This window comes from Abramis brama (genome assembly GCF_963993115.1).
Source record: "Abramis brama genome assembly, chromosome: 18".
In the NCBI taxonomy this organism is placed as follows: Eukaryota; Metazoa; Chordata; class Actinopteri; order Cypriniformes; family Leuciscidae; genus Abramis; species Abramis brama.
In genome coordinates this window covers 10,074,546-10,097,269 of record NC_139980.1, presented here as the reverse complement: position 1 = coordinate 10,097,269, position 22,724 = coordinate 10,074,546, and the positions used below count along the sequence as shown (strand labels likewise).

The window sequence follows — 22,724 nt, the reverse complement described above, 5'->3', positions numbered from 1 at the left end:
ACCAGTGGTGTCTCTATTAACAAGCAGAGAAAGTTAACTAAGGAACAAACCACTAATGAAGACAGTCTATTCGGAAGGAGTTTATCCCTTGATCACTTACCAAAAGTGAAGAGATACCTTCAGTTCTCGCACTCTGATTCCTATCTTCAAGTCCAATTACCATCTTCACCACCAACCACTGGGGTAGTCACACCTGACTTTATAGCGACAACTGAGTCCAGGAGATCCAGTTTCTCATCTGAGGATGATGTCAAACAAACCATTGAAGATAAAAAAATTGTTGGACAAGTGGATGTATCTTATGATGGACTTCCAAAAGTAAAAAGATACATTAAATTCTCACACACTGAACTTTACTCGAAAACACTGCCCTTGAACAAACAAAGTATCTCAACTGAACAAGTGGCACAACCTGAATCAAGGAGGCAAAGCACATCTTCTGAAGATGATATCAAACCTACATCTAATGAAGACAAATTATTCAGAAAGATAGGCGTTTCTCTCGATACAGTGCCACATGTTAAGAGATACATTCAATTCAGTCAGCCTAAACCTTACTCTCCAACTCTAACATCCTTACCGGTTTCAACCAAGAGACCTGTGGTGGCAGCGGAGACAAGTTCAAGCACATCTGACAAGTCAGATGACAAATCTAATGCTACAGGAACATTTTTGGGGGGCCAAATAGGTTTTAATGCAGTACCAAAAGTTAAGCGGTATGTTCAATTTACACAGTCCAAACCACGTTCTCCAACTCCGTCATCAGTTTCATCCTCTTCTACAAAAGTTACACCTAAGATAGAAGTGAAAACTGAAGCTAAAATTGACAGATCCTCTGGAGACCAGAGTTACTTAACGCAAATAGAGGAATCTCCTGAAAATATAACAAAAGTGAAAAGATACATTCAATTCAAGCAGTCTGAACCTCATTCCCCAACTCTGCCATCACATTCTCTAACCAAGAAAGATGCTATAATGGAAACAGGGAGATATAGCTCATCCTCAAAAGATGATGTTCAACCAACAACCAACGAAGACAATTTCTTCAGGAAAATAGGTGCATCTTTTGATGGAGTTTCAAAAGTAAAAGGATACATCACATTTAAACAGTTTGATCCTTCTTCAGATACCACTTCAGATACACTGCATGTCACACCTGAAGTGAAAACCAAATCAGAAGCAAGGAGATCAAGCACTTCTTCGGAGGATGATGTCAAACTAACTGCTGAGGAAGACAATGTCTTTGGACAAACAGGAGCATCTCTTGATAGAGTACCAAGAGTTAAGAGATACATTCAGTTCACACATCCTGAAAGTCAATCTCCTGTGCAGACAACAACTGGTCTTTTATCTGAAAGAGTCAACGTATCTGTGGTAGCTAAAGAAACAAGAAGATGGAGCACTTCATCTGAGGAAGATGTTAAACCATCAGCTAAAGAAGATAATATTATTGGGGAAACAGGTGAATACCTTGCCGAAATCCCCAAAGTAAAGAGGTACATTAAGTTCACACAGTCCGAACCTTATTCCTCAGATCTGTCACCATTTCCTCCAAGCACAGTAAAATCCATAACGGTGACAGAAACAAAATATAGAGAAAGCACTTCATCTGAGGATGATTTTCAGGAAGACAATGGCTTGGGCCAAATAGGAGCATCTCTTGACAGAGTTCCAAGAGTTAAAAGATACATTGAATTCACACATCCTGAAAGTCAATTCCCTGCTCAAACAACTGCTCTCTCAGCTGAAAGAGCAAACGTATCAGCGGTAGCTAAAAAACCAAGGAGAAGCAGCACTTCATCTGAAGAAGATGTTAAACCATCTCCTAACAAAGATTATATTATTGAAGAAACAAGTGAACACCTTGCCGAAATCCCGAAAATAAAGAGGTACATTAAGTTCACACAAGCTGGACAGCATTCCTTAGATCTGTCATCATTTCCTCCTTCAAGCACAGTAAAATCCATTAAGGTGACAGAAACTGAATTGAGACAACCAGCCACCAGAGAGAGCACTTCATTTGAGGATGATGCTCAGGAAGACAATGTTTTTGCACAAACAGGAGTATCCCTAGATCGAGTACCAAAAGTTAAGAGATACATTCAATTCACACATCCTGAAAGTCAATCCCTTGCTCGGTCAGCTGTCTCAGCTGAAAGAGTTGGAATATTGGGGGTAGATCAAGATACAAGGAGATCAATCACTTCATCTGAGGAAGATGTCACACTAACCGCTAAGGAAGACAATGTCTTTGGACATATTGGAGCATCTCTTGGCGAAATACCAAAGGTTAAGCGATATATTCAATTCACAAAGCATGAAAGTGAACCTCTTGTTCTGACAACAACCGCTCTCTTATCTGAAAGAATATCTGGGGGTTTTCAAGAAACAAGAAGATCAAGCACTTCATCTGAAGTTGATGATAAGCCATCTCATGATAATAATGTCATTGTAGAAAGAGGTGCATCTTTTGACAAAATCCCAAAAGTAAAGAGATACATTAAGTTCGCACAATTTGAACCTTCCCAGGGTCTTGCACCATTTCCTCTTCCAAGCACTGTAAAGTCTATGAAGGTGACAGAAACAGAATCAAGAGGATCTAGTACCTTAGTTGAAGATAATGCACAACCATCTCCTAAGAAGAACGTAAAGGAAGACAAAGTCTTTGGGCAAACAGAAGCATGTCTTGACAGAGTACCAAGAGTTAAGAGATATATTCAATTTATAAATCAATCACCTGAGCAGTCAACAACTGCTTTATCAGCTGAAAGAGTTGGAATATCTAAGGTCATTTCAGAAACAAGGAGATTAAGCATTTCATCTGTGGATGATGACACACTAATTGCTAAGGAAGACTATTTTGGTGGACATACAGGAGCACCTTTTGATAAAATTCCAAAAGTTAAGCGATACATTAATTTCACACATCCTGAAAGTCAATCTCCTGTTCAGGCAACAACTGGTCTCTCAGCTGAAAGAGTCGATGTATCTGTGGTTGCCAAAGAAACAAGGATATCAAGCACTTCATCTAAATATGTTAAACCATCTTTAACTGATTATAATATCATTGGAGAAACAGACAAATCTTTTGGCAGTATCCCAAAAGTAAAGAAGTACGTTCAGTTCACACAATCAGAACCTCATTCCTCGGCTGTTTCATCATTTCTTAGTTCAAACACTGTAAAATCCATAAATATAGGGGAAGTACAAGAAAAAAAGAAATACAGACCTTCATATGATGATGTTAAACAAAGAAGAAATCATGACAATTTCTTTCAAGAAATTGGTATATCTCTTGACAAAATCCCAAAGTTAAAGAGGTACGTTACATTCACAAAGAGTGAACCTAATTCTTCAACCAAATTAATGAAAAAAGATTTAACACCTACAATGAATGCAGACCTAGAAATCACATGGCCCAGTTTATCATCTGAGGGGTCACCTCCTGTCTCTATGAAAAAAGGGTCTGCATTGATAATAAAGACTGCATCTGAATCACGGATGTCTAGCTTTAGTTTCAAGGACAACATTATGACAAGAGAGTCTATGGACTCCTTGTCTATAGACAAACAATCTGTAGGACATCAGGTTATGGATGTACAACCACCACAAGATGAATTACCAGCAGTTCCACAGACATCCTTACCTTCATTGGAACAGGAGGATGCAAGAGAATATCTCAGAGAAAATTCCGAAGTCCTTCAAAGGCAAGAACGCAGACGATTACTGCAGCAAAGAAGAACGGAAATGGACAAGTTCAACATTGCATCCCTTTCCTCCATGCAACAAGAGGGCAACCAGCAGGACAAATCCCCTAAAGATTATGGAGAAGCGACAAAGTTACAAACAGAACGAACTTACAGCAGTATCTCTACAAGAAACACAGCCACTTCCAGCCACACAGAAGGAGCTGAAGCCCCAGTTTTACGGGGCCTTAAAACTAAGAATATCTCAACTCCAAAGTATAAGGAATTTTTAATTTAGATAGAGTTAATTTTGACAATTTTCACAAATCTGAGCCGATGCTTTTAAAATCTCAGCTTTGAGGATGGGGATTTGCTTTTTAGTTAGTATTGTTAATGCTGTAATATAATGAGCATAACCTAAACTTCTTTCAGTATTTCATAAAAAAATGTTTTTAATTGAAACAAATCTATGAATGTAAATAAGAATGTGTATTGTATAAGATCATAAACACTGTGTTGATTATATGAGTCATGATATGCAGTAGTAAAAAAAAAGGGTATTAATTACACACGACAGTGGGAGACCCCCAGGATGACGCCAGAATAGTTAGTTAAGTAATTTCTCTTTCAAAACATGACGTTTAGAACAGATTAAAATAACTCCACATTTAGTTAATAAACCCCTTTATATATATTGAATGTAGAGAGGTTACAGTGAAAACAAACACTTATACACACATCCATACATATATACAGTCCGATGAGAATGCTCAACCCTCTGCATTACATACTCCCCCCAAAAAAAGCAAGTCATAATGACACAGGGGAGCTTGTCTATCTGTTCAAAAGTAATTTTAAACCACCATTTCCCTCAGGCACAAACAGGTGCAGATGAATGGGATTATGACAAGTGTCTGTAGACATTTTTCAAATGGATTCTGGCCAGCATGCACAGCATACATAGACTGTTGGCTTTTTAGATGCTGAGTGAATACTTGATAAATAATTTATGGTTAGCAACCTCCATCTTTCAGAGAAAAAAATCTGAACAGAACAAAAATGTCTTGTAACCAGAAAAAAAAAAAAAAAAAAAAAACTTTTGTTACCCAAAATATGCTTTGATAAAATTATGATTTTGTCTCTGTACTCTAATTCCTTATAACATAACAAAATTAGTACATTTTCATGACACTGCAGATATACTGAAATGCTGCAGTCACTCATGAACTTGGTAGTTTAGCACTTGGTGGAGATGGTGGAGGAGGCAATGCAGAGAAGAACATCTCAACAGATGAGGTTACAAGTGTGTTTAAGCTCTAAATACCATCACACAATCATGTTTTTCATAAAGCGTTAAGACTGCATGACCGCGGATACCCAAATTAAGCACAAAAAGTCCACTTCTACAAATACCTGTACAAAAAAAAAAAAAAAAAACAAGAGCGAAAAAAAAAATCAGGAAAAGGAAAAACCTCATTCATTCACAAAGACAGCTCTAACTGCAGAATGCATGCATGCTTTTGTTCTTGTTCAAATGACAAGTTAGCTTCACGCCACAGCCATAGACAAAACTCAACAGTTTTACAAACATAACTAGAATGTTAAATAGTTGCTAGGCATTGGTCACTATGGGTTAAATTGATCATATTTGACCACAAGATCTGTGGACGAGGATGTGGCCAAATGAGAGTCAGTGTTTAGGGCAGAATACCTGTTTTTATATTTTTGTGGCAATTCTTCACAGAAATCAAAAGTGCAGCAAAAACAGCTTTCTTCTATCCTGTCTCTTTTCCATCACTTAGATCTGTCTTGTCATTTTAATGACATGCACAGTTTAGTTACATTGCTAAGGAATCAAATGATATAATTAATGCATTCTGCAGTCAATTTAACCTGCTCACACTCCTCTACAAGATGGCCATATCTGCCATTGCCAGTGTGTATGCACAATGGACATGCGAGTCAGGAAAAAGATACTGGGCTCTATGTTCATGATAAGTATAGCCTCTGTTCTTATAAGCTATTCAAGTTCATCTCATAATCAATATCAAAAATGAAGTGGTGAAAGGTATACTGAAGTACCACAGTAAGTACTTACAGCAGAATGTCTATGACACTCTTGCTTGTGGTGTGCTTTATTAAATGGCAACCAAGTGCAGTGAGACTGGTAAAAAATAAAACTTACGGCATAGGTCGCTATGTAACTATGGTAACATGCTCTGAATGTCATCCTCCTCCAACATAAAAACCGTAGTAAACAGTGTTTGGACCACATCAGCAGAGTGATACTGTAAGCTATTTCCATTTTGAACCAAAAAGTCTTAGTATTTAGTCGCCGACCTTCAGTAAAAAGCCAGTTCCTTCTTTTCTCTGCCCTTCCAGGCCTAAATTACCTAAATGTCTTAAATCTTCAGACAGTATGGGAGTTTTTACCTACCCTGCCTTGTGGAGAAATTCATCCTCCTTTTAAGAGCCTATTCATTCACATTCACAGCAATATGAAACATCACAGTGGGGTGGGAAGGCGGCTCCGAGGCTGGCCGTGTGCTTACCCACAATGCATTGTGGGCTATGGGAGGTATTAGGTGGAGTCGGTGAGGTGCTGTTTCTCCAACACACAACCACCAGTGACCCTCCTATGGCCCCGACTAAAAGGGCGACATACAAACATGTGCATTGATATTACATTCTATGCAAACACTCACACACTCAAGCCCTCACAGCCAGAGGCCACCATCAGTCTATCCCAAACTCTTCAGTTTTGATTTGTACTTTTTTTTCTAGATGTTTGTTTCAAAGCCGTTTCTGTCGTCATTGTCATGGTGATTGTTGGCGATTAGTTTCTAGTTGGTGATGGTGGTAGGCATGGGGAAGCTGTCGCTACGACATCTCTCGATCTTTATACCATTCCACAAACTCATCCAACAGCACTGGCCCTAAGCAAAGAGAAAAAAAAAAGTCAAAAGGCAAATCTGATGTACTTCCAGCTGCATTTTACAAAATAATGATGGATGTCTTAATTGGGGTATAATTAGAAGTATACAGGCGTGTTAAAGTGTGGGTGCTTGTACTCACAGGCCCCGTCCTCATCATAGTTACTGAGATCAAGGTTGATAGTCCTACTGAATTCTAGAACATTGCACCATTGATCTTTATTTATAACCTTATACTTCGATTGCTGTGAGGGGATAAAAAATGGGGGGGGGGATATGTCACTGTCAAAAATTTCATTGACATAGAATATGTACTGATGTGCAAATATATGTATTAAATACCAGTCAAAAGTTTGTACTGATTTTGTTTCCCTTATATTTAAAGGTGCTGTATGTCATTTTTTGACTGTACTAAAGCATAAAAATTCCATAATATGTTTGCAGATATTTAGGAAAAATTCTAAGTTCACATACTCACATACATAAAAAAATAAAAATGCTACAGCTAACAGCCAGTTATTCTACTTTGAAATGTGCTTTTCGTGTCAGAATGTCTGTTTTTGTTTTGATCTGTGTGATTCCGCCCACTGCCAATTTACCCAATAGTATTTCGACACCCCAGGTTGCCAGTTGGTGGAAAACACAGCGTATTGCAGCCATGGAAGTCAATAAACAAACGAGTCAAAGATTGCAGATTCTATCCGACCTAAAAAGCATCCATCTAAAAATCTCTATGAACAGAAGCATAGGCTTTCATTGTCAATTGCGCCTGCTCCTATTGCGTGTCCTCAATCTAGCAACCCACGTGAGCATTGAGTCTTTGGAGGAGGGGGCTGGTGAACAACTCTACTCCAATATTTTGAATTTGGACTGCAGTACCCATTCCAACAGCTAGATGTCAATATTACATACTGCACCTTTAAAGCTCTATTCTAAAACTAATATGTAACCACACTTTAATGTCTACATGGAGCAATTTAAATGTAATTTTTTAAGTAATTGTTTTGGAACATAGATGAGTTGGAACATAAAAGCAGCAAACAAAATGGCTAGTTTGTAAACGCCTTCAATGTGGTTTAAAAAGTATTCCAACATCCAAGAAGCTGGTTGAGAGAATGTCAAATATAAGCCATTTAAGGTTTGTGTTGTATGTATATCATTTTTATGACATTTATATTATTCTAAAATGTGGAAATCAGTAATAATGAATCTGCAAGTGTGTCAAAACATTTGACTGGTCTTGTAAAATTATTAAAGTTACACTCATAAACTGTAAAGATTAAAATATTTACTTCTAGAAACTGGTTAAACACTGGAAACAATGGCCAGGTCTTCCCAAGCAGAAGTCCCAGCATACACTTGGCAGTATTCAAGTCTAAACTCCTCTGATCCTTCTCCTGCAAAGGGGTGGAACCAGATTCAATTTTAAACATTCTGAATACAAGTTCACACATCACAATAAAAATACTGAGTTGGCAATTAAGGTAGTGAGGTAACAATCTATAAATGACCCATTATTGCCAAAGTACTTAAATCCAGGTTGCTCCTGGAGGACCGTTTCAGAAATTACTGTACTGTGTACTCTATACTCTAAGCAGTCTGAGCTTGAACATATGATAATACAAGTGCCTGAGGGCAGACATGATTACCGTATTTTCCAGACTATAAGTCGCACTTTTTTTCATAGTTTGGCTGGTCCTGCGACTTATAGTCAGGTGCGACTTATATATCAAAATTAATTCAGAATGAGATGAAAACATTACCGTCTACAGCCACGAGAAGGCGCTCTATGGCGGAGTTGTTCAGAAGCGACACCAAGGATGAAGAAAATTCAATGGATTCAGTGATGTAGAATGAGATCACGGGTGCTTGGTGAACTTGTTTACTGGTAATTTGCTTGTTGGACTCACTGGCTTATGTTAATTTAGCCTATTCAGCCTCCCAGGTATATGTTCTTTATGCTATTGTGTAGCTGAATAACTGTTAGTGTGTTGTGTTAACACACCGGACACCTACTCAGCCTGTTGTTCTGTGTGCTACTGTGTAGTTGAATAACTTGCCTTTCCAGATTAAATGTCTGTTCTTGGTCTTGGATTTTGTGAAATAAATTTCTAAATAAATGCGACTTATAGTCCAGTGCGACTTATATATGTTTTTTTCCTCTTCATGACGCATTTTTTGACTGATGCGACTTATACTCCGGAGCGACTTATAGTCCGGAAAATACGGTATTGTCCCTACACCTTAACACCATAACAATGCTTCAGGTTCTCTGTTCCCAATATTTAAAAGCAAAAATACTCTAGATAAATCACTTCTCTAACAGCCATGAAATATGGTTTCACTGCTGGAGAATGGACTAAGTGCTCTATACAAGATGAGCCCAGGCGTGAACATTTCTGTTTTATATAGACAGGATGGATGTAATGTTATCCATTCAAGGTTGCCATATGCTATTTATTTGTACTCATCCACTTTATTGGCCTTATCGAATGGCTCCTGTAAGAGCTTCACTCAGCAAATCTCCATTCGCTTTATAATTCATACCAAGGGAGTGGGAAAAAAATAATCATTGGGACAAGAGATACTTCTGCTGAGCAGAATAAGAGGTAAAACAACCTAAAATAGCACCATCTCTCAGCAGTCTCAAGCCCTTGTCTGTTGTAACTGACGAACTGTGATGAGCAAAAAAAAAATTATTCAGAAAGGATCCAGATGCACAGTCACAGGCAATCATTAAACCAAATGTATTCTTTTAACACTTCAACACTATAAGAGCTTTTAAAGTCGACGATGATTAGTGTTCATCAATCAGTCCTACACATACTCACCCTGGCAAAATCAAAGGCATATCGGTAAATGAGCTTGAAACTGGTGGCATCGTTGAGGACGGACCTCAGGTAGTCTAGAGAGTTCCTGAGTTTTTCAGTAGAGTCACATCTGCATATGACAGAAAAAGAGGAAAAGTAAAGTTTGGGACAGAAAGAAGTGTAGTAGCATGGTAGTAGATGTATACAAGGTCCATGTTTAGCCAGACATACTGCAAAGAGCCCATTCCCTTGAGCCACTCCTGTAACGTGAAGTAACCCATACTCTGGGCATCAAGCTTCCAGGCCAATACCAGCATCACCACCTATGTACAAATATACATTAAAATGACCACTGATGAGATGTTTTTAGAGGAAAATGTAAAACCAAATCTGATTAATTTAGTTTCTTACATTCTCTGGCTCTACTCCAATGTCTTCACAGAATTTCTCCATCCCTTCTGGTCCAACCACATCATCACACCCTATTAACACAACACATGCAGACACAATTTACTTTTATATACATTGGCCCCAAAAAGTATTTGGACACTTAAGCCACAATAAAAAAAAAAATTTAAAAAAGTATTTGAATTGCATAACATTTTAAAACTAGTGGCCTTTAACCCTTAAACGCATACCGTGGGTCTTTAGAGACCCGGGACGTCATTCACTACCCTCCTTCTCATTCATTTTTTAAAGTTAGACATCAACCTTCTTAGTACTCCTCAATTAATTCATTATAAACAATATACCAAGAAAACAATAATAAAAGAATAAAAGAATGCCTGTTTTCCCATTTATTTTTTGTAAAAATTGTATAGGGTCGCTAACGACCCGAGGCGTGTAACAGTGCAAGTATATTTTTTCTGTACAACAATTGAATCTTTGATGACTGACTAAGTGCAAATAAACTTTATTCTACAAGGTGGCAATGTCACACAATGATGAAGTGACATTTCACTCATCATGAAAACAAATATAGAATAGGAAGCATCATCAGCAAAACTTGAAATGGCTCAGTGAAGTACTGAACCCAATCAAATATTAATGTCACTCTCACTTAATGGTGGATCTGGCGAATAAGCTTTCAGCGATCAAAAGATTGATTTTGAAGATGTTGAAAATGATAGTTTTGAGAATATGTTTGAGATCGAGAATATGAGCCAGATGCTGAATGTACTGGGAAATGATCTATGACGAGGACAGTTATGATGGTGTAAAACATCTGCTCAAACTGAACTCTTCCAAGCTCCAAAAGGTAACAAAATATGCTTTATTTTATTCTTCTGTAATTGTTACTCTAATACCAGGAGAGTTTTATGTTATCGCGACACGTAGAGATGCATCTGTGTTAGATATAGATCCGGGTCTCTAAAGACCTGAATATGTAATAATGACTAGCGAAACATTCATGCATTTAAGGGTTAAGGACACTTCAAATCAAAACATTTAAAAAAAGGTTTGTTTGAAATCTAATCTTAAGATTCAAAATATGAAGCAACAGATAGATTGTTCAAGATGAAGACAAAAAGTCTTGGACATTTTTGGTTGTCAGACTCTATTCTGCTAGGACACTTGTGTGAACTAAAAAGTGAGTTCTGAGAAAAGCATCATTTGCGCAGATGCCACTTGGTTTGATATTTTGTATCTTGTATCTTGTTATTTGATATTTTGTATGCATTTAAATTCAGACATTTTTTAAGTGTGACTTAAGTGCCCAAATACATTTTAGTATATACTTATAGTCACTATTTACATCTTAACTTCATTTGGAAAGTCTCTGAAGTCACAAGGGTGGAATTCTGAATAAAAAAAGAAAAGGAAAAAAAAAACTAGCGTAAATTTAGCTGACATTATTCACTGCCTTCTAGACATTTCAAGTCAAATTATATGAGCTCATCAGCTCTTGATGTGATTATACCATTTTTAAGACCTAACCAGTGACTAAGTTTACATGGACAGCAGTAATGTAATTATTGACCTTATTCTGAATAAGACAATATTCTGATTAAGGTGTTTACATGAGTTGCTTTTAAAATATTCCTTTCATGTTCCCGTTTTACATGTTATAGAACATAGTTCGATTAATGGCACACGTCATTACGTCACCATGCCACGCCGTCCAATGTTCTCTCCTTATCAACATACAGTTCACAGGGCTCGAATTTCGGCGCAGGTATTGCGCATAATTTTAATCATTCTTGCAGGTCTCGTGCTTATCTCGTGCTCGGCTCAAATCAAGGGGAGAGCGAGCATTTCAAGTGGCTGGCCCCACACTGTGGAACAAGCTCCCACTGTATATTGAGTTCAAGTCATGTCTCAAAACTTATTTATTTTCTATTGCTTTTAGCTTATAATGATTGTTCTGTTTTAAACTGTGTTTAGTATTACTTGTGTTACTAATTTCTATTAGCTCTATTTTCTATGTGTACAGCACTTTGTCGGCCAGTGGCCGCTTTTAAATGTTCTCTATAAATAAACTGAACTGAACTTATAATGCGGGAAATTCCCACAAACATTTATTCACTCTAGCATGTAGGTTGTATGAGTAAATTAATCCACACAGATTCTAAAATCAAATCAGTCATTTTAAAACTTTCTGCGAAACGTAATTTCACAAACAGCCTGAGTGATTCAGCTGTGCCAGACTCTCGCGTTTTGGGACTCGGGACAGTTGATGGAATTATCATTTGCACAATCAGGCCAGTGTTGCATCGTCACTAAAGTTTATAATTTGGACTTCTTTAAACCTATGGAAGTAAAATAATGGTAAACGTTTTTTAAACAAAAAAGTTTGTTGAATTGCACTCATTGAAAAAAATTATGCATTGCATTAACCGTGCTTGCATTTTCATGGGCTGAAATTCAACATGGTTGTATATTTATGCTGTGAATATTTCAATTCAAAACATTTCACACACATTTTCATTATTAAAAATTCAATAATCCAATAATATCCAATAATCTGAGCAGCCTCACAAACAGCTCGCGAGTAACCAAACTGACTACTTTTTCACTGATTATAGGGCTGAAACGGTCAAAAACACACAAAATTATGTCAAAATTCCAGTCTTGGTGAGTATCCTCATAAACACAGTCAGTTATGTCTTAAATAAACACAAACAATAAATTGAGAAAGAAAATGCATGCATAATGAATCCGTGCACTAGCTCTTAAAGTGACAGTGGCTGTCATTAATGTTCATAAAACAACAAAAGATAGCTTTAATTGTAAAGAATTAGGATTAATAGCCTATGTATTTACTTAACACAGGACTAAAATACTATCCAGTGTTATTTTACATTTGATTACTTTATTCAGTTTCTGTAGTATTTCTGTACCTGAATGCTAGTGTTAGACCTTTCAGATAGGTCTAACACTAGCATTCAGGTACAGAAAGACAATTTAATTCAAAGATTGAAATCAAGCTTCCTTGTGTTGTGTAAACTCTTGAGCAACAAAATTACCCCATTGTAAAAAACACAAATACAATGAGTGAGCAAACATTTAGGTGAGATAAATGTTACTTTTAAAACCAACACCCCTAACCACCACTACTTAACCCCTAATTCACTTTGAGTATGACTTTAGCCGGATTAAGGTAATCAGAAATCCCTATTCATGGTAGTTTCTTAATCAGAGTATTGTCTTAATCTGCTTAATATCGGAATATTGTTGTCCATGTAAACGTACCGAATGACATTAAAAAGTTGTTTATGATAGTTCATAACATGATAACAAAACTCAACATGACTTAGCGTACATACCTGCATATTCATAAAACCACTCTAGACATCTCTTGCTAGAAAAAGCTTCAGCCTCCTGGATTTGCAATGTCTCCTGTTTTCTGTAAACACTGAAATGAATAGACAGGACTGAGCAGATGCTATTTAAATATACATTAACACACACTTGTATGAACATTAAAGCGCAAACGTGCTGCATCTGATACAAACAAGAAGACATGCTCTGAGGGCAAAAATCCACCCACAAACACAGATCTGATGGTGCAATTAACAGTTATGACAGTTGTGCAATTTACTTTTTACATTATTATAACATTCAGTAAGTTCATTCTGTGAATAAATACAGAATTCTCATCTTTGATCACCAAAATGACATATTTAAACGTTTTTTACTGTGAATTTTTTTTATTAAAATAGCTTCCACTCATGCGAGCTCAGAGATTTACTCTGTCAACTTACTGAAGTAAACACTGCACAATGGTAACACTTTTTTACAACGTCGGACACATAACAGTAATTAATATGATTAAACTTTTGCTTGACTATGTTATCAAACAGCTAATAATGTGTTGCTAATGTTACACAAACCATGATCCATTCACCATCTCAACCTGCCTTCTAAAAATCAGCATCCTTAGAAATGCTTTGAACATCATAGAACGTCAGTGGAGAAAGGTATATAGCTCATCATAACATGCATCACATGCATAATTCACCCGCTGTATTGCTAAATTTACCCAATTTTTCATATCAACAGAAAAAATATATCGGGATAACCTGCTAACTTCTCTTGAGACTCCCCTGCTTTAGAGCATGGTGTTGACTTATGAATTTGCTTGCACATGGTTTGTCTTAAAGCATATTAAAAACACCACACTGACATATAAGTGTTCATTAAAACTTGATTTTCACCACAGGGGGCATTTAACTAATATGATTTGATAGGTACCTAGTTTAGTTGTTAATCAAAAAGTTGGGTAGATGAATGCGTGTGTATGTATGAGTGAATTAGAGGAAGGTCAACAGACAGATGGAATGGACAGAGATGGAGAGGCTGGAGAGATGGTTGAATGGAAAGGTGATGTTTTGAGCATACTTATCCTGCCGGCTCTTCTTAGCAGACAGGTCATCTCCAGCAGTGGGTCTCCTCTTTTTCCTGGGGGGCATGGCTCTGGAGCAGCAGGCTGGAAAAAAAAGAGAGAGACAGAACACAAAGATGATGATTATTTTTGTTTCTCTTTTTCAGCCATTCCCTCCCAAAACCAGGGATATGTCCTCATGTCATTTGTCCTAACCAGACACGATGCGATAAGATTCCAGTGACAAATAATTTGTCTGTCCACACTAGACGCGACTGCGAGATGCGTAAAAATCAATCAAAACCCACAGCCAATCAGAACAGCGTGTGGGCGGAGTCTCACGGCAAGTGAGCACCAGAGAGTAATCTTGACGGCAATCGCAAGAAAGTGGATAAGTAGGCTACAGTACATAATCAAATTCACAAATATTACACCATTTAAACATTATTCAAATACATAGGCTACTGAGTTACTAAAACAAAACTTTGTCAAATAATACACTTGTTTGTTCAAAGTTTGAACGCTCTTGTTTCCATTTGTTTCATTTCAAGATCTGAGGTGAATTATCCATTGTTGCTTTTACAGCTACAAAGCTGGGAGCACAATGATATTCAAAGTCACATTACACGCTTTTAACATTAAATAAAGCACATAAACAGTACCTGAGATTATCACACTTTGTGTTTGTTGTTCCAGCCGCGACGTTGCAGAAAAATAGAAACCGTTTCTAAAATAGAATCGACGCGTGTCGCCGTCGCGGCTGGTTAGGACAAAAACTCATGATTAACATGGAAAAGATACCTTTTATCGCGCGTCGCGTGTAGTTAGGACACGGTGTGAGAAGCAGTCCCGGTTCCAGAATCAAAAAATTGAGGGTGCTTCTGAAAATAGTGAGGATGCTCTAATAAAGTAAGTGTAAGCAAAGGCTCCTTGTACAGAGAGACATTTATGATTATTTACAATAAAAAATTATTTTGATATTAATATTTTTCTATTAATTTATTAGTCTGCATTTACATTGCTCATTGCAATTTCGAGAATCCCGCATAACCTGTCATAATTGAATCCCGCATTTATATGTAGATGTCACTTACGAAACTTCGTAGCATGTATTGTGTAACTGGCCATCAAAAAAAATTTATTCAATGGTTTATATATAGCCTCGAAAGCCTCAGTTCATCACGATCTCACAAAGTCCCATTATAATCAATGAAGCTGTCTACACTGCACAAAGAATCTCTTACTTGCTTTGTAACTTTATTTGCTAATGAGAAGATTCACGAATGTGCAGAACTCAGCACTGAACAAAAATGACGGCATTTTAAGCAGCGAGTGGACTAAAACACCTCTGATTCGCCATTGCATTCAAGAGATTAACAAACATATCTCTGTGATTGGCTACATTTTTCACCTCTGCAAAAACACGTTGTAAATAGAAACATTTGACGTTCTCCAGAGCACAAACACAAATACACACTGGAGCATTTTCCAAATCTGTTTCGCCAATATGCTATTATTACAAGCTACAAAATGGGACTTCTATAGGGGACAAATATGAGGATTACAGTAAAAATACACTACCTTTCAAAGGTTTGTGTCAGTAAGATGCTCACAAAGACTGCATTTATTTGATAAATAAAATACAGTAAAATAGTCATATTGTGAAATATTACAATTTAAAATAACTCTATTAAGTTCTATTTTAAAACATGTTTAAATGTAATTTATTCCTGTGATGACAAAACTGTATTTTCAGCATCAATACTCCAGTCTTCAGTGTCACATGATCCTTGAGAAATTATTCTAATATGCTGATTTGGTGCTCAAGAAACATTTCTTATTATTATTATCAATGTTGAAAACAGTTGTGCTGCTAAATATTTTTGTGGAAACCGTACAGATAATTTTTTTTAAAATGTTCTAATAAAAAAAGTTCAAAGAATGGCATTTATTTGAAATAGAAATCTTTAGTGACATTTTTTGCAATGTCCTTACTGTCACTTTTGATCAATTTAATGCATTCTTTCTAAATAAAAGTATTAATTTAAAAAAAAAAATTTACTTGACACATTTTTGAACAGTAGTGTAGAAGTAAAAATTACACACACACACAAAAAAAAAAAAATAAAAAATAAATAAATAAATAAATAAATAAATAAATAAATAAAATTGATATTAGTTGATTAGGTTATGGAGAGATTGGGCAGGTCACTACCTGTGCCGTGAGTCTCTGGGCCGACGTCTTCTGTCAGGTTCTACGGTGAGAAAGAGACTGCATTTAACAACCACCATCACTCTTTCTCTCTCTCTATCTCTACATTCTGCAGCAGACAAGCAGTTATTAGCACCGCACCAAAAAAAAGACAGTAAGCAAGTGTGTGATGTAGGTGGCTGATCATCTTTTTTTCCTGTAACCTTTACAGATGCTGTCAGTGCAGCTTTATCAAAGACATCGTTCTGGAAATAAGATAATGTAGAGCACAATTCTGTGTCAATAAGGGTTATGATGAGGGTAGTTATTTAAGTAAATGGCTGGAACAAAGGTTAATTTTGTAGTACGTAATAATGCCGTTGAGAGTCCTAAACTCTCATATAGCCAAACACAGCAATCCGACAATGCTAATCTACCAGTACACCGGTCAGTACAGCACTGTCAGCTCTTGCATTAATCTCAATATAAGAATATCTGTCCTTTAACCAGGGAATAGGGGATTAATGGCCTGATCTAATAATATTCACATAACAAATATCAGCTCATATTTGCAAAATTCTGCATGTGATACTGTATAAACAGCCTACACAAAATCTGTGTGAAGAAAAATGTAAAATTTCAAGCACCCATCATTCACTCTTTACTCGTCTACCGTCCATTACCCGATTGTTTAATAAGACTTCACTACCCCATTTCTGTTCAATGCATTTTACCATTTACCAAATATAGCGCATATGTGTGTGAAAAAAGTCTGCAGATTTCATCTAGACCTGGTTATAGATCATCTATGATCTAAAGCCTCTTTAACATGTTTTATCTTTTAAATATCTTCATGTTTGAAGCAAGTTTGAAGGCTGACAAATCGAACAAATATCTGACCAAGAGTTTTTACTTCATAATCATAATCACAAACCTTTATTTGACGGATTCAACTTCAGCAATAGCATACGGATAACATATCTGGTTTTTCAGAGAGATGTATTTTCTAATAGTTTCACTAAATAAACTTAGACTTAAACTACACAGAAATCAATGATACATTGGTAAACTTCGGTATTGACCTTGAAAACTGAAAATTTTGTTGATTTTGTGTGGATTTAGTGGCCTACCTGCCAGAATCATATTGATACAAAAGAATCAATCATCTAGTGATAAACTAAACATGAAATGTGCACAAATCCCATCTGTATAAAATGCTCTTGGTTTAAACGATTCAAAGGCAGGAATGTTAAATCTGGCAAAAAAAAGCTAATGAGTATTTAAGTGCAGGCAAATGGAGTCCATTTTTACCAGCCTGTGCAGGGTGTGGTAGATCTTGTGGATACTGGCCAGTGTGGACAAATGGGAGTTCAGCTGGAAATCTGTGAGGGAGATATAAAAATAAACATCTGTTACTCCTGGCAGTTATGTACAAGCATCTGGGCTGTACATGGGTTTCTATGTGTTTGTGTGTTTGTTCACACAGTGTCTTCAGTCTAGATGTAGATGTTATTGAGAATATAGAAAAAAGAAGCATCCGCTTCAGTCAGCCTGTAGAGTGACATAAATATGAGAGGCCATGTGAGATACTTAAGTGTTTCTAATAAGCTAATGCATACAAAATGCATTTAACTGCTTTATGTGCTTCATTATAAGCATAGTCAACAATCAACATTGTCATCCATAATCTTTAAATGGTGGTTCCCAAACTGGGGTACACATACCCCTGGGTGTATGCGAGGCGACAGAAGGGGTATGTTAACAAAATGTTGAGTTTTGCCATTCATTTAATTAAAGTATGCTGCCTTAGCAAATCGAGCTACATTACTGCCGTTCTCGATAATGTACCTTCGTAAAAGTGGGGATTTAGCACTTACTAGCATTAAGAACAACTATAGACACAGACTGTGGTGCATAGAGATCGATTAAGACTCAAAACTCTTTTCGATACAAAAAAGTTCTAGTTTTTAATGTTGATATTATACGGGCAAGAATGCAATTTTTCCCAAATATCCACACAATTGAAATTGCGACATTCATTTTATACAACAAACAATAGGGTAATATTAAAGGTGCAATAGGTGATTATCTACAGAATTTTTTGTTATGCTGGTTGAAAGTCTCCTCATATCCTGATAGCAATCACTGTTAAGAGGTCTAAATGTATTTTCAGAAATATACATCACCTGTGGAAGGCGTATGACCATAAAATGTTTGTTCAATTATTGCATTCGGTCCGAATTAAAGGGTTAGTTCACCCAAAAATGAAAATTCTGTCAGTAATTACTCACCCTCATGTTGTTCCAACCGCGTAAGACCTTCGTTCATCTTCGGAACACAAATTAAGATATTTTTGATGAAATCTGAGTGCTGGATCACTTCTCCATAGGCTGCTAGGTGACCGAAACTTGCTGGACCAGAAAAGTTATTAAAGAGATCGTTAATATAGTCCAAGTGACTACAGTGGCTCAATCTTAAGTATATCAAGCGACGAAAATACTTTTTGTGCGCAAAAACAAACAAAAATAACGACTTTATTCCACTATTCATTTCCTTCTCTCTGGGCCTCTAGTTGGTTCACGTAGTGTTTTTGCGCAGCGCGTCTGTGTTACACGTCACCACGTAGGCTCACTATTGGCCGACGCTGGTCATGTGTGTGATGCGTGTTGACGTGTAACACAGACGCGCTGCGCAAAAACACTACGAGGCCCAGAGAGAAGGAAATGAATAGTGGAATAAAGTTGTTATTTTTGTTTGTTTGTGCGCACAAAAAGTATTCTCGTCGCTTGATATACTTAAGATTAAGCCACTGTAGTCACTTGGACTATATTAACGATCTCTTTAATAACTTTTCTGGTCCAGCAAGTTTCGGTCACCTAGCAGCCTATGGACAAGTGATCCAGCACTCAGATTTCATCAAAAATATCTTAATTTGTGTTCCGAAGATGAACGAAGGTCTTACGCGGTTGGAACAACATGAGGGTGAGTAATTACTGACAGAATTTTTGGGTGAACTAACCCTTTAAATGATGTGTTCCATGTCAGTCAACGTGTGTTTGCATTCCACTGCACAACCTGTTCACACAGACATCATTCGTCATCAGCTCATGGCAGGCAAACAGTTGTTTATGTTCTTTATTGTAGTACTGTTACTCAGTGTACTGTAAAGTTTTCTCAACGGTGAATGATACATGATGTAATCCAATAACGTTGTCTCTGGTCGTCTCGCTTCTGGTTTGTGCGTGTTCATGTGTTTTGGAGGAGGCGTGGCTTTGGATGGCGATTAGCAGTGTGGATTGAATGCTTTCAATGCTACCAGGCTAAAGTTAGCATTTCCCAGATCACCTATTGCACCTTCAAGTAATGTCCATTTTAAAAACAGTATTGTTTGCTCTATTTTGCAATGAAATAATTGTTCCAACGAAAGCCACAGCAGAACTGCAACACACAGCGGTGTTTTTGAATGAATCATGAGAGTCAATGATCCAATTACCCATTCATAATACAGCCACTTGTTTTATTACGGAATGAATGAATAAACAAATGAACGAACTAACGAATGAATGACTTAACTCACTCATTAAGACAGTGCCTTACTGCCACCTACTGGCGGTTTTAGTTTAATCTTCACTTCGTATCACTTTGTTTATTGCATATTTCTCTATTGGACTTTTTTATTTTATTTATATTAAACATTATTTATTGTACAAAGTTATTTATAAAGGTAAAGAGGGCAAATGTTGTCCATTAATGAAAAAGGTGTGACCGCAGTCTAAGTGGAAGAGGGGGGTCCGCCGAAGTATGTTAAATGCCTCAGGGGGTACGCCACTCTAAAAAGACTGGGAACCACTGCTTTATATTAGATTATATTATAGTGTGGTTTCATCATTAAGAAAGTAAATGTCAGTGTGGAGGTCATATTTCTCTAGCATGTTAATATCAGGTCCTAGTGAATATCAGATATCTAGAATAAATTTGTGGAAGCAAAACTTGGGATTAGATATAGATAATAATTATTATTATTATTATTAATTAATAATAATAAATATGCACAGACCCAAATACAGATGGTTAATAGTCAATTGAAACTGGCTTACAAAGATAAACATAACTCCAGTTAATCTAAATAAAATCCACAGCGATATTCCAGAATTATACTTGTATTAAACGTAGCCTAACGCTTCTAAAGGTGCATTGATTCACTTCACGTGATAATGTGAAGAAATTCAGAAAGTCAATAATGAAAGTCAGTAATGTGATATCAGTATTGGTCTTTTTTAATTTACCCTTGAATCCACAGTTTTTCATTTTTATTCTTCCAGATAATATGGCCTAAATATCAAAACAAGGTATTCAGATATGAATAGATATCCATTTGTAAAGGTCAGTGGCATCTTTTGAAAGGCCCACTATAACTAAGTAACTAAGAATAAAGAATTCTCCTCATGCAGTGTGCAATGAAAAAGATGTATATATCCTAAAGTATAAAGAAGCCTAATTTGAAAGTTTATGGATCTCTTGATATCATTTGTCAAAATGAAAATAACTACATAGTGTATAGACACCAATGTTTACACGGTAAATGCTTGTTATGCTGTTTATATTTTCTGTAACCTTTCTATGGTTTTATTATTTGCCATTTATTATTCTGTTTTTGATGTACATTTTTTCCAGTCTTGAAAATATGTAGCTTACGAAGGGAATACCTAAATAAATACAGTATACGGCGTATAAAACGTAGCCTAGCCTAAACGTGTTTTGGGCGCATGAAAACGAAAGTTAGCATTATTCATTTGTTGAGAAACTAAAGACTGGCGTAGCACCAAGAAAATGACGTAAGGATATGATTCATTTAGCGCATATTATAAACTTCCACGTTCTCGTTATTCTGATAAAAAAAATATCGTGCAGGCCTTGTATATGAGCGATGTGCGAGTAGGCAGGCCTTTGAAACAACATTAAATTCAGATTTAATGAAAACTGTTATTTAAATAATGCCCGGTATCTAATTTAGTACATTACTAAAGCAAACTCGACATAAAATGAGACCTATTTATGAACCTCTGACGCAGTTGTCAGGAATACCAGTAGATACATAACACCCCAAACATGTAATAAACAGTATTAGTCGAATTCGCAACAAAATGTTTCAAACATTCACCGCTCTATATTGACAGTTCTTTAAAATATTTTTTTTTGCTACATAGTTAACACAAGAGTGTATACACACATAACTTGCAACGACTTTACAAAGTATCTGGAGAGTCTGTGGACTTCTGGGGAATGTAGTCTAACGACAAACAACGCCGTACGTTTGCCAATGAAATGGTTCGGCTGAATAAACCACATTTCCCAGAATTCCCCAAATCATAATTTCAATCGGTACTCTCCCCAACTGATGAATGCGACCCAAATGCTGCAAAAAAGATTTTCTATCTTTGATCCAAAAAAAATTTTCACAACGATGTGCAGTTGATCTTTCAGGTGGCCTTACAGTAATGCGTCAGATCACATTTGATGTGTTTGCAAGCACTAAATTTTTACACAACTGCGTCACAATTTTCACCCCCTGTCATTTTTCCGCAGTTTTCTGGGAAAAATCTGACCCGTTTAGCTCTAAAACAACAACCTTTAACTTGCTCTTCGGTGGCTTTGCATTACTCGTTCGAGTTGTGATGAGATGGTTCCCATAAGGTTATTTGGGTATTAAAGGTAATTAGTGTACAAGTGTATTGTGTAAATAGGATCAGATACCTTGCTCGGATTGCTGTATATAACGTTACACTCAAGCAAAGAAGGCTAAAATACAACGATCTTCCTTGCAAGGTCGTTGTCGCTTGCAAGCGCCCAAGACATCGGAGTAAAAACACAAAGAGAGCAGCTAGCAAGCTCAGAGTCAATCTGATGATTTGTATGATCGGGTAACGGCTACTTTACTCACAAAATGCGTCAATACAGCAAATCATACGTCTTAAAAGAAGTCACGGCGACTTGTCAGGGTTCAGCAAGTTCGCAGTTGCCATCACAGGTCGACAGAACACGAATAACAGTGAAAACGTACTATTGTACTTACTTGACGCATCTGAGTGCATTTTTATGAAACACACAACTGTATTTGTGTGAGTCTGCAGACCGGCCAGTGGGCGGGACATGTCAATATTATTCCTGCCCATAAATGATTTAGATGGGCCAAATTTTCAGGCACCACGCCCACTAGTGTCATTGATTGGTCGAGAGGAGTGTCATATACATTGCGCAAGAAGCAATGTGTACATCCCG

The 22,724-nt window shown here is 36.7% G+C and overlaps 1 protein-coding gene across 8 annotated transcripts; it reads right to left on the bottom strand.

Moving 5' to 3' along the window:
• Positions 1 to 4,353: 4,353 nt before the first annotated feature.
• dcun1d4 (DCN1, defective in cullin neddylation 1, domain containing 4) lies at positions 4,354 to 22,597 on the bottom strand (the record flags this gene model as incomplete). 8 transcript variants are annotated; one of them, XM_084090157.1, is made up of 12 exons in its annotated part: positions 4,354 to 6,622; positions 6,762 to 6,864; positions 7,912 to 8,016; positions 9,451 to 9,559; positions 9,661 to 9,752; positions 9,841 to 9,911; positions 11,186 to 11,231; positions 13,197 to 13,285; positions 14,272 to 14,359; positions 16,470 to 16,509; positions 17,757 to 17,827; positions 22,519 to 22,572. In XM_084090157.1, 8 exons carry the CDS (start codon positions 13,206 to 13,208, stop codon positions 6,567 to 6,569), a joined length of 594 nt encoding a protein of 197 aa, XP_083946283.1. In that variant the 3' UTR covers positions 4,354 to 6,566. The 8 variants fall into 8 exon arrangements, with proteins under 8 accessions (XP_083946283.1, XP_083946284.1, XP_083946278.1 ...); XM_084090158.1 differs by having other exon boundaries at positions 22,387 to 22,529; XM_084090152.1 differs by lacking the exon at positions 11,186 to 11,231 and having other exon boundaries at positions 22,519 to 22,597.
• Positions 22,598 to 22,724: the final 127 nt, after the last annotated feature.